Source organism: Rhinopithecus roxellana, chromosome 12 (genome assembly GCF_007565055.1).
Source record: "Rhinopithecus roxellana isolate Shanxi Qingling chromosome 12, ASM756505v1, whole genome shotgun sequence".
Taxonomy (NCBI): Eukaryota; Metazoa; Chordata; class Mammalia; order Primates; family Cercopithecidae; genus Rhinopithecus; species Rhinopithecus roxellana.
In genome coordinates this window covers 27,319,050-27,331,437 of record NC_044560.1, presented here as the reverse complement: position 1 = coordinate 27,331,437, position 12,388 = coordinate 27,319,050, and the positions used below count along the sequence as shown (strand labels likewise).

The following is a 12,388-nucleotide window of genomic DNA, read 5'->3' as shown; positions in this document are numbered from 1 at the left end:
ATCACAATCACACCTGGCTAATTTTTTCGTATCTTTTTTTAGTAGAGTTGGGGTTTCACCGTGTTAACCAGGATGGTCTCGATCTCCTGACCTCGTGATCCGTCTGCCTTGGCTTCCCAAAGTGGTGGGATTACAGGTATGAGCCACCACTGCACCCGGCCAAACCATTTGTCTTTTATGAGGCAGTGATGGAGTGAGTCCGAGGTACTTGGGTTCAAATCCCAACTCTAGCACTTGCCAGCTGTGTCACAATGGGCAAGTAGTTGAGTCTCTGGGGCTCTGTTTTGTATGTATACATATACACAGAAACACACAGATATATATAGAAAGATCTATACATATATTTTTAGTATGTGTGTATATATATCTTTATCTAAAAACATATTTATTACAAGGAATTGGCTCATGCAATTGTGGAGGCTGAGAAGTCCCATGGTCTTCCATCTGCAAGTCGGAGACCAGGAAAGCTGGTAGTGTAGTTCCAGTCTGGTTCTGAAGGCCTGAGATCCAGGAGCACCATTGGTAGAAGTCCCATTCCAAAGGCAGAAGAAGACTGATGTCCCAGCTCAAGCAGTGAGACAGAGAGAGATCAAATTCTCCCATTCTCCACTGTTTCGTTCTATTCAGGCCCTTGACGGATTGGACGCGGCCCACCCTCCTGGGGAGGGCCATCTGCTTTCCTCTGTCTACCTATTCAAATCCCATTCTCATCCCCAAAACATTCACAGGCACCCTGAGAAATACTGTTATATTTAACCAAATATCTGGGCACCCTGTGATCTAGTCAAGTTAACCTGTGAACTCAACCATCACAGTGGCTTTCTCTGCTCATGCCTTGCCTGGGTTGGAACTTCCTTGAAAGTAGAAGTTGGCTCTTCAGCCCTACCTGGCTTCCTGGTTCCTTCGCTCTGGGGCTGGTGGCTGTGCTCACCTCCCATTACAACTCAGGGTTTCTGAGTCTCCAGTTCCCCTCTGGCAAATGGGAATGTGTGCTAGTACTTCTGTGCAGAAGGGCCTGCTCTGAGGAGTAAGCGAGGCGGTGTGTGGAGGGACTTCACATGGGGCCTCCTATTGAGTGAGCCTTGGGTGGGTCTCATTGGTCAGCGCTGCTTCCTTCTGTGATTTCTAAATTGCCAAGGGCTGGGGAGGGTCAGTCCCAGGGCATCTTCCCTTCTGTAGGGTCCCCCAGTTCCCCTGCTTGCTTTCTGTGTCCTGACTGAAAATTACAGAGTGCTTTGACCACCCTGTAACCCAGCCAGCTGCAGGTTTTTCCTAGTAGACCTGAGCCCAAACCTGGGCCTTAAACATTCTCAGGCACTGATAAAAGGTATCTAGGTAGACCAGGTGTGGTGGCTCACGCCTATAATCCCAGCACTTGGGGAGGCCACGACGGACGGATCACTTGAGGCCAGGAGTTCGAGACTAGCCTGGCCAACATGATGAAACCCTGTCTTTACTGAAAATGCAAAAATTAGCTGAGCATGGTGGCGTGTGCTTGTAATCCTAGCTACTCAGGAGGCTGAGGCAGGAGAATTGTTTGAAGTCGGGAGACAGAGGTTGTAGTGGGCCAAGATTGTGCCACTGTACTCCAGCCTGGGCAACAGAGTAGGACTCTTGTCTGAAAAAAAAAAAAAAAATTAGCTAGGTGTGGTGGTGTAGTCCCAGCTATTTGATGGCTTAGGTGGAAGGGTCACTTGAGCCCAGCAGGCAAAGTTTGCAGTGAGCCGAGATTGCGCCACTGCACTCCAGCCTGGACAACAGAATGAGGCTCCCTCTGAAGAAAAAGGAAAAAAAAAAAAAAGGTATGTAGGTTATCGCCCAAAACACTGAAAGAAACTGGCCCTGGCCCTGAGCCAAATTCCTTAAACCCTCACGTAAACTCCTTACCCTGATTCCTTCACTATGGACCAAACCTAGGTAGACACCCGTTTTTTCTTGCTGCTTCCCTCAAGGATTGCTGCAGCACTCTAAGTTCCCTAATAAATGTTTTGGACGACTGCGTCAGGGCGACAGAGCGAGACTGTCTCAAAAAGAAGAAAAAACATCTCATCACCTTTTAAGCTGGTGAGCAGTCAACTTCTTGCTAACGGAAATGAAAACTCTTTTGACATTGATGGAAAATAATCATCTTTATTCATTTATTCATTCTGCAAGTACTTCCGGAGGACCTGCTGTGCGCTGGGCCCCTATGGACACTGCAGACAGTGAGCATCCGCTCTCCTGAGCTTCCCTCACCTCTTTCTGCTCTGTAATTTCTTCTCAATGAGACACCATCTCTATACTCTCTGGTGTCTGGCTTTTTTTTTACGCAGCACATTTTTTTTGTTTTTTTTTTTTTTGAGATGGAGTTTTGCTCTTGTTGCCCACGCTGGAGTGCAATGGCGCGATCTCGACTCACTGCAACCTCCGCCTCCCAGGTTCAAGTGATTCTTCTGCCTCAGCCTCCTGAGTAGCTGGGATTACAGGTGCCCACCCCCTCACCTGGCTAATTTTTTTTTTTTTTTCTTTTTGCATTTTTAGTAGAGATGAGGTTTCACCACGTTGGCCAGGCTGGTCTGGAACCCCTGACCTCAGGTGATCCACTCACCTCGGCCTCCCAAAGTGCTAGAATTATAGGCGTGAGCCACCGCGCCTGGCCTTACACAGCACATTTTCTAGGCTTTCCTGCGTTGCATGTATCAGTGAAGTGGCGTCATTCATCTGGGGTAAATACCCAAGTTTCATTGTCTTCACGGCCATGGAAAACCAGGACACGGACTTACAGTGAGGTTCAGAGTGGAAGTATATATAATAGGCGAAAAAAAGAGAAGAACTCTCTGCTGCAGAGAGGGGTCCCAGAGAAATGGGTTGCTGCTTCTGTAGCGGAATGCAAGGGGTTTTATAGATGAGCTTGAGGAGGCAGGTGTCTGATTTACATAGGGCACGAAGATTGGTCAGACCAGGTGTTTCATTTGCGTAGGATTACAAAAACTGGTTAGGACTAGGTGTGCCATTTGCATAGGGTGTGAAAAGCTGGCCATCCCCACCCTAATCTTGTGTTATGCAGATGGGTTCTCTATCTGGCCGGTGCCATGTTGCTTACTTCTTTACTGTACTCGTGGTGACAAAGAAAAGGGAAGATGGAGCCTCCTTGTTGAATATACCTGGCCCCTTGGTAGCTTTTCTATTGGCACAGCTGCTGGCATTCACCCGTGAGCTTCCAGCTTGCTTATCTATGTCTGCAGCTAGATTTTTCAGGCTGCTCTTTGTTAGAAAAGAAATGATTTGAGGCCAGGCGCAGTGGCTCACACCTGTAATCCCAGCACGTTGGGAGGCTGAGGTGGGCTGATCATCTGAGGTCAGGAGTTCGAGACCAGCCTGGCCAACATGGTGAAACCCCGTCTCTACTAAACATACAAAAAAATTAGCCGGGTGTGGTGGCAGGTGCCTGTAATTCCAGCTACTCGGGAGGCTGAGACAGGAGAATTGCTTGAACCTGGGAGGGGGAGGTTGCAGTGAGCCAAGATTGCGCCATTGCACTTGAGCCTGGGCAACAAGAGTAAGAAAAAAAAAAAAAGGAAATGATTTGGGGGCTGATTTTTGTTAAAGGGGAAATTCTGCTGAGGACTGTTTTACTCTCACTATCTGCCTAAATAATTTCTATCTCCTGTATCATCAGTAGCTCATTCCTTTTTAGGCTGTGCTCTTGTGTGGCTGTATCACAATTTGTATATCTATCATGTTGTTGTTGGATTGGTTGTTTCCAGGTTGGGGCATGATGAATAAGGCCTCAGGGAACATTTTGGCCAAGTCTTTTGTGCCCATTTGCACTCCTTGTTCTTTGATATATACCTGAGGGCGGACATGCTGTCAGAGGGTAGGTGTGTGTTTAACTTTGTTAGAAACCTCTAAACAGATCTCCAAGGTGGCTCTGCCATTTGGCTCTCCCATCAGCAGTGTCTGAGGGTCTGAGTTCCCGCTGCTCTGTTCTTGGGCGGCTGTCCTCACAAAGCCCCTTGCCCCTCCTCTGCTGCACTCCAACATTATGTTTCCCTCTTTTGCTGTCTCCCCAGGTGCTCCTGAGAGTTTGAGGGGAAATGCAGATTTGGTGAGTCTCCATGAGATTTGGGGCTAGTATCTCCAGCTCTGGGCCCTTCCCTCTCCCCTTCTCAGGTGCTTCCCTGCAGGTGTGTCAGGAGCCCAGGGAACCCAACCCTAGGCAGGGCAGTGGGGGTCTGGTCCTAGCCTTCCTGACTCCGGCCCAGCACCTGCTGGGACAGATTGTTCAACCCTGCTTTTCCTCATTTGCAAAGCTGGGGGCAGAAGCGGGGCAGACCTGATGATGAGGGGCAGGCATTGGGATCCGTACCAAGTTGCCACTCTCTCATTCACAAGTATTTATTATGTGGCTCCTGTGCTCTGTGCTGGGGCCACTTGGGAAGGAACCATCAGTCTGTTAGGGAAGAGAGAAGTTAGGCAAATGAGTATATAAATAGAAACAGTGATAAGTACCATCAACAAAAGAACAGGCTGCCTTGAGAGAGAATTACAAGGGGACCGAGCCTAGGGAGGGAGCAGTCTTAGGTGCCCCCAGGTGGCCTGGGCACAGTTCTGCTGACAGAGTTCTCAGGTACGCCCCTGGCCTGGGTGACCCGTGAGGTCCTTTGGGATGAGTGCTTGTGGCTGTTGGATTTCCAGGTTACCAGCTCCCCACCCTGAATACCAAGATTCGGGGGTCACCTAGTGCTAGTCTGTCCTGCAGTTGCTTCTCTTTTGCCCTAGAATGCTGGGTGGAGACCCTGCTACTCCTTGTGTGGGAGGGCAGAGCCCGTTTTCTTCCCGTCTCTCCAGACTGTCCCCTGGGGAGCGCGGGGAGAGCCTGGGTTTACGAGGGTCCCTGTGCTGGCAGGCTTACATCCTGAGCATGGAGCCCTGTGGCCACTGCCTCATTATCAACAATGTGAACTTCTGCCGTGAGTCTGGGCTCAGCACCCGCACTGGCTCCAGCATCGACTGTGAGAAGTTGCAGCGCCGCTTCTCCTCGCTGCATTTCATGGTGGAGGTGAAGCACGACCTGACTGCCAAGGTACACTCACTATCTGTGGAGGGAGACGGGGTGGGGGCCAGCGGGTGGGGAAGTATCTTTTGAGGGACCCCAAAAGCCAGCTGACTCCCCAGATGAGCCCTTACATCTGGAGGACCGTGGGAGGTAGGATGGCTCAGCGGCTATAGGTTCAAGTTCAGACACAGAAGTCCCGGTTTTGGGACTGGCTCTCTCGGCCACCTGCTGTGTGACTTCCTGTGCCTCAGTTTCCTTGTCTGGAAAGCAGGGATAGTACCTACCTCCTTGGGTTGTTTTAGGGGTTCGGTGAACAGTGCCCAAGCATAGCACCTTCTCCCTGAAAACGGTGGCTATTACGACTGCTGGGACTGTCAGCACTTCAGTACTGGCCCTAGGAAGCTGAGAAAGTGCTCTGCCCAGGCCTTTGGGTTGGGCCCTTTGTTGTTTTACTTTTTTTGGTGGCGGGGGACAGAGTCCCACTTTGTCATCCAGGCTGGAGTGCAGTGGCGCAATCTTGGCTCACTGCAACCTCCACCTCCCAGGTTCAAGCAATTCTCCTGCCTCAGCCTCCTGAGTAGCGTGGACTACAGGTGCATGCGACCACGCCTGGCTGAATTTTTTTTTTTGTATTTTTAGTAGAGATGGGGTTTCACCATGTTGGCCAGGCTGGTCTCAAACTCCTGACCTCAAATGATCGGCCCGCCTTGGCCTCCCAAAGTGCTGGGATTATAGGTGTGAGCCACCGCACCCGGCCAGGCTGAGCCCTCTTATTGTCAGGAAGGGCCCAGTCTGCAGCCGGACTTGTCGGTGCTTCTGGCTCACCTGCAGCCCTCTCTTGTAGGAAATGGTGCTAGCTTTGCTGGAGCTGGCACGGCGGGACCACAGTGCTCTGGACTGCTGTGTGGTGGTCATTCTCTCTCACGGCTGTCAGGTAGGAAGCATCCCTCTGCTCCTTGGGCAGGCATTGGGTAAAGGCCGTGCCAAGAGGCCGTGCAGGGGGCATGTCCCTTCCTGTGTCCAGAACACCCTTGGCTTTGTGGAAAAGGGCTGTGGGGCCCTGCCCACCTCCTGTTGTTTTCTTGGGAGCCATGTGGTCCTCTGAGGAGTTGGCTGCACCTTTCTGGGCAGGTCGGTGTTCCTGGGAGAAGCTCTCTGGGAGAGGGAGGGCAGAGACCAGGTCCACTCATGAAGCTCCTGCCCCCAGAATTTGTCCAGGGGCAGGTACAGCACACATGTTGTCTCAGCTCCTGTCTCTGTCCTGTGAGACATTGCCCCAGGCCCCTTGCTGCTGGTGGGACTCAGGACACCAGACCCACTGGGGGCTTGGCCCCTTAAGTGTTTGTCATTGTGATTAAGCCTTTACCCCTTCCTGGGCCTTAATTTCCTCATCTTTTAAGTTGAGGAGTTGAACAGATCACAGTTACAAGGTGGGGCCTGGAGTCTCCCTGTGGTCTGCATGGTGTTTTGAAAACTGGCAAATTTCACATAAAAATCAGGATTTCTAGTTTCTCTTGACAAACCGCAAAGGTCTGGCCTGACCAGGCCAGCATCCTCAGCCAGTAAAACTCCAGCTTGTGGCTGGGCAGGGCTTTTCCTTTGGTCCTTTCTCTCATAATGTGGTCCCTAGAGCTCATGAGGAATGTGGACTTCCAGGCCCTACCCTGGACCTCTTCATTCCGAGTCTGCCCAGTAACAAGGTTCCCAGGTGATTTCCGTGCACTTAGGTTTGAGCTGAATTGATTTAAAGCAGCCACTCTCAGCATTGAGCTGCCTTAGTCAGAGGGGCCTGGAGGACCAGACTGCTGATTAGGAGGTCTGGGTGGGGCCCGGGAATTGCATTTCTTACAAGTTCCCAAGCGATATCGATGCTGCTGCTGCAGGGGCCAAACTTTGAGAACCACTGGTCTAGAGGCCACAGCCAGCACTCTCCAGGCACACTGTCTGGCCCCTAGAGGCACATGAGTTTGAGATGAGACTCCTGGAATAGATGCTGACTAGGGTCTTTCCAGAACCAACCTGCTCTGTCTCAATCAGCCTCATGCCCCTGGCTTTGACCTTCCAAATCCTTGGCCCCCACAAAACTTCTGAACAGGCTGTTGGATTCCTACTCCAACTTCTTGGTTTTGTAACCAGGATTCTTGGTCTTCTAGGCCAGCCACCTGCAGTTTCCAGGGGCTGTCTATGGCACAGATGGATGCCCTGTGTCGGTCGAGAGGATTGTGAACATCTTCAATGGGACCAGCTGCCCCAGCCTGGGAGGGAAGCCCAAGCTCTTTTTCATCCAGGCCTGTGGTGGGGGTAAGCAGCTCCTTGGCCTCCCGCTGGGTGGGTCTGATGGGGAGGGAGCCACCACCTGCTTCTTTCTCCAGCCTGCCCCTCACAGAGCCCATGAGGTCTCTCCAGGCAGTCAGAGGGTACCACACATGGTCCCTTTTTGGCAGCACCTCTGCCTGGCTGGAGCAGGCCCCGCTCTGTCTGCTCTGTAGAGGTTGGAGTCTTCAGTTTCATGGCACAGTGGCATCATGGGCGTGCGTAACTTTGGCAGCTTCAATTCCAGAGACTTGGCAAAAAAGAAACTAAACAGAAGAGAGAGGAGAAGCCTCTTTTTATTTTTCTTGTCACTATTCCCCTGACCTCCATCAACCAAACCCCGTTTCCACTATCCCAGAGAAAGGGTGGCCACAGCTCAACTGCACGGAGAAACCAAAGAATTTAATTATTGGAATTTTCAAAAGTGTAGTTGTGGGGGTTCGAGGAATTATAGGGATTACTTGGGCTGGGCGCAGTGTCTCATGCCCAACACTTTGGGAGGCCAAGGCAGGAGAATTGCTTGAGCCAGGAGTTTGATACCCACCTGGGCAACGCAGTGAGACCCTGTCTCTATTTTTGTTTTGTTTTTTAAAGGATTACTTGGATTATTTGTAGTTTTGCTATATGCTCTGATTTTAAACTTAACTCCTACTGCAGTGTTACCTGATTTTCTTATAAAAAAGAGGGAAGAGAGAGAAACATGGGGATTCCTGGCTTGTGGGTCATGACAGGAATATCAGGGGGCACTAGATATTCTGTCTCAGGGAGTCCCCTCTGCCCTAGACTCTCCACGGACTGGGACCTTCAGAACGTATATCACTTCCTTGCCTCCAGCCTGATCTGCCAGAGAAGCAGGCACTGTTACACCATAGTGCTGTCTAGCTTGTCCAGCTGTGACATGGGCACCTGTGGTGTATTTCTCCTACGCACATCCAACTGCTCCATCCCTATTCCACGTTGGCAGAGTTGGGTGGAGGCTACCTAGGAGAGCAGCCTCTGGTCACATCATTCATCCAGTGTTTATTGAGCACCAGCTGTATATACCAGGCTGTGTGTTAGGTGCTGGGGATAGGGGAAAAACAGTTTCAGTCTCCTGGAATTTATAATTTGACATGAACTGTATTAAGTCACTGTCATAACCCATGCCCATAACTTGACCACAAGTGATTGAGAACACTTGATTAAACCCTGGATCGGCTACTGACCTGTCTATCACACAACCCTGGGCCAGTTCATCTCTAGACATCTCAGCAAATGGGGAAAATAACAGAACCCACTCCCAAGCTCAGGTGATCCTCCCACCTCAGCCTCCTGAGTAGCTGGGGCTACAGGTGCCCAATACCACGCCCAGCTAATTTTTCTTTTCTTTCTTTTTTTTTTTTTATAGAGACAGGGTTTTGCCATCTTGCCCAGGCTGGTCTTGAACTCCTGGGTTCAAGCGATCTGCCCACTTTGGCCTCCCAGAGTGCTGGGATTACAGGCATGAGCCACTGTGCCCGGGCAACTTTAATAATATTTAATGCACTAATTGGTATGTGTACAGTGACTGGTTCATTTTAATAACTGAAAACCCAGACTGCCCCCCACTCCCACCCCGGAGGACCCAGTGTCACATAAGAGTCCCCCACCCCACTGTCGCCAGCACAGTTGCCTCAGGACAGCAGTAATAGGAAGCAAGGAAGGTTGCCACTCTGGGGGCTATAGAAACTCTGCTCTGCCTCACCTCCTGTCTTGTCCATAGTGTGTGGTCCAGCAATGCTCTTCCTCTGGAGCCTGCGCTCCCTCTTTCTGGTATGAATCAAATGAAAGACAGAAAGGGCAAGGGAATTAGGGATGCAGGCTGAGTGGGCATACCTGCTTTCTGGATGGTTAGCTGGTCTTGTGCTCCTCCCATGCCCCATCCAGTCTCAGTCTCAACAGCGGGGAGGGCCTTTGTCACTTGAATATCTGCTGTCACTCTTAGGACTCAGTAGCAGGGCTTCCAAGGCCTTCGGTGACCTGGCCCCTGCCATTTCACCTCCCCCAGCCTGGCATTTTCCGCGTCCCCCAGCATGGCCCAGCGTTCACAGGATGTCCAGGCTCTTGCTTGCTCTTCTACCTGCTCCCCTGGCTAACTCTGTTTTTAAAATTCATTTTTACTTATTTTGTTTTAGAGATGGGGGTCTCACTATATTGCCCAGGCTAGTCTTGAACTATTTGGCTCAATGATACTCCCACCTCTGCCTCCCAAGGTGCTGGGATTACAGGCACGAGCCATCGTGCCTGGCACCTGGCTGACTCTTAATCATCCATCCTTCTGGTTACAATTTATTGTCACCACCTATAGAAGGTCTTCCCTAAACACCACTTTCTTGGCCAAAGTCAGGGTTAGCTGGCCTTTGTGCTCCTGCAGCCTCTGTCCCTCCCCTGCCATAGCACTGTCTTATTGTATTGAGATGGGCCTATCCCCTGGTCAGCTCTGAGTAGAGGGCAAGGCCTACCCCACAGCCAGGCCCCCAGCCTGGCACAGAGCCCACAGTCCGGTTGCACCTCATGTGAATTCTAATTTGAATTTAAAGGAGATCCATGTAAAAGCATCTATGTGGTTCACGCCTATAATCCCAACAGTTTGGGAGGCCGAGGTGGGAGGATCTCTTGAGACAAGGACTTTGAGACCAGTCTCTATAACAAATTTTAAAACATTAGCCAGGTGTGGTGGTGTGTGCCTATGATCGCAGCTACTTGGGATGTTTAGGCAGGAAGATCGCTTGAGTCCTGGATGTCGAGGCTACAGTGAGCCATGTTTGCACTATTGCACTCTGGCCTGGGTGACAGAGCGAGACCCTGTCTCTAAAAAAAAAAAAAAAAAAAAAACTGTGAGCCAAATTTGGCATAATGCAGATTTCCATCATTAAAACAAAACTCACAGAAAACAGCAAGATTTCAAAGCCAGCATGCAGTGATTAAGATGCCCCTTTGGAGCTGGGTCCCTGCTTTGCCTCCGCAGGCTGCATGACGTGGTGCTTAACGTTGTTACCACATGGTGGCGCCACATCAGCTGAGAGCAGAAAGAGAATGGTCTCTGTTCTCCACCAGTGCCTGGCGAGGTGTCTGTTTGCATGCATCATAACACCTGCCCTGGGTTTTGAGGACTCTTGTATTGCTATTTTATAACTCAGTATTGTAATAATTTAAAAATCATTTTAAAATAATAATGTTAAAACTCTCCAACATGTCATCTACCCCTTCATTAGGAGGTAACAGCACCAGGGCTGAAAAATGTGCCTTAAAGTCGATAGATACCTTTGGTGTGCAACGTCCGCGTGAGAGGCAACCAAGTGGCTGCTGCTCTGAGGCTGAGCCGTCAATTTTGGGGTGACCCCTCTTTGGGATTTGAGAGATTGGGCTGAGAAGGCAGAAAGCAATGATAATATGCTGCAGTGGTGGTGGATTTTCTGTGCAGAGGGAGCATCTCTTCCTCCTACTGTGTATTTATTCTTGTGGGGAATGAGTCCTGCCTTACGGGGAGTTTTGCATTAATGAGGCTCTCTAAGAACCGAGGCTCTCTAAGAACCAAGCCATACATAAAATGCAGAATACCGTAGGCAAGGTCTTCACATCAGATTTGTGGACTGAGGCTGACACGGGAATGGAGCTGCCTTAGCGCCCCTGCCTGACCCCCTTTCCTTTCCCCCACACCCCCTGCTCTGATCCTGTTGTCTCTTCTCAGCCTCTCTGCTCACCCTGTCTCCTCTGGCCATTCTTACTGGCATCCCCTGCTTAGGCGTCCCCCCACCGCCCCCGCAAGCTGCCAGGCAGATCCAGCCTCAGGCCTCCTTGCTGTGCTGCTTCATGTCATTCCCAGACACCTGGGGCAGATTCCGGAATCTCTATCAAGAAAACGAGAAAGCCAGGCGCGGTGGCTCAAGCCTGTAATCCCAGCACTTTGGGAGGCCGAGATGGGCGGATCACGAGGTCGGGAGATCGAGACCATCCTGGCTAACACGGTGAAACCCCGTCTCTACTAAAAAAATACAAAAAACTAGCCGGGAGTGGTGGTGGGCACCTGTAGTCCCAGCTGCTCGGGAGGCTGAGGCAGGAGAATGGTGTAAACCTGGGAGGCGGAGCTTGCAGTGAGCTGAGATCCGGCCACTGCACTCCAGCCTGGGTGACAGAGCGAGACTCCGTCTCAAAAAAAAAAAAGAAAATGAGAAACGATGAACCGAGAAATCTAGAGAAAAACATGGCTGTCACAGATGAAAGAGGCCCCCCTTTGCAGGCTGGGGGCCCCCATGAGAAGCAGCAGGATAGTTGAGAGGCAAAAAAATATGGGGCAGAATTCTGTGCCCCTCATCAGCTGGGAGAATGCCAATTACCAATCGTTTCTGAGCTTTAGCTGTGTGGGTTAAGAGGTCAATAGATTTTGGTGTTATTATTATGGGGTTGCCAGAACCACCTCTGTCCCTGCCAGATGGGCCCCCAGCTCCTCTGGGTGAACCGTGACTTCCCTCATCCACATAGATCCAGCCATGCAAACCTGCCTGTGTTGTGGCCAGCACTTGCTGTCTCTCTCACCAGGACCGTTCTCCCTGATGGCATCAGGGCCTGGATCACAGTCACATTCTCCGGGAGTGTTTTCCCAGGGGACCCTCTGGACCACTCCTCCAACTTCAGCCTATTTTAAAAACAATTTCTCTTTTTTTTTTTTCTGCAGTATATATACATAAATATATATCTATTTTAACCAAAGCTCTTGTTAGCTGCCTTCTTTCCTGAGTAACCCTCTATGTTCCGCCTTACCCCACCCACCATGAGCCCTACTACAGAAGACCTCATCCTGGAAGACCTCCCTCAGTGTCTCCACTTCAGTGGCTTTGTAGCTAAGCCATGTGGGGCACAAGTCCTGCCAGGACCTCTCTGTTTTCCAAGCTTGGCATTGCCTTTGAGGAGTCTAGATTTTAAAATGGAAAAGACAAAAAATATGACAACCTAAAAAAAAAAAAATTCAGACTGTTATAAGCTAATACAGCCATCTCATGTTTGCATCTTCCTTTTGGA

At 50.5% G+C, this 12,388-nt stretch overlaps 1 protein-coding gene across 4 annotated transcripts in view; it reads left to right on the top strand.

Moving 5' to 3' along the window:
• The window catches only part of CASP9 (caspase 9), a 30,851-nt gene that overhangs the window by 10,963 nt on the left and 7,500 nt on the right, over positions 1 to 12,388 (top strand). For 2 of the 4 annotated variants that reach the window (XM_010382817.2, XM_030942905.1), the window contains exons 3-6: positions 4,053 to 4,087; positions 4,889 to 5,065; positions 5,883 to 5,972; positions 7,192 to 7,339. The exons of 1 other annotated variant lie outside the window; for it this stretch is intronic. In XM_010382817.2, coding sequence (XP_010381119.1) covers positions 4,053 to 4,087; positions 4,889 to 5,065; positions 5,883 to 5,972; positions 7,192 to 7,339 — 450 coding nt within the window. The remainder of the gene's footprint in view (positions 1 to 4,052; positions 4,088 to 4,888; positions 5,066 to 5,882; positions 5,973 to 7,191; positions 7,340 to 12,388) is intronic. One more of the 4 variants, XM_010382818.2, reaches the window with a different exon arrangement.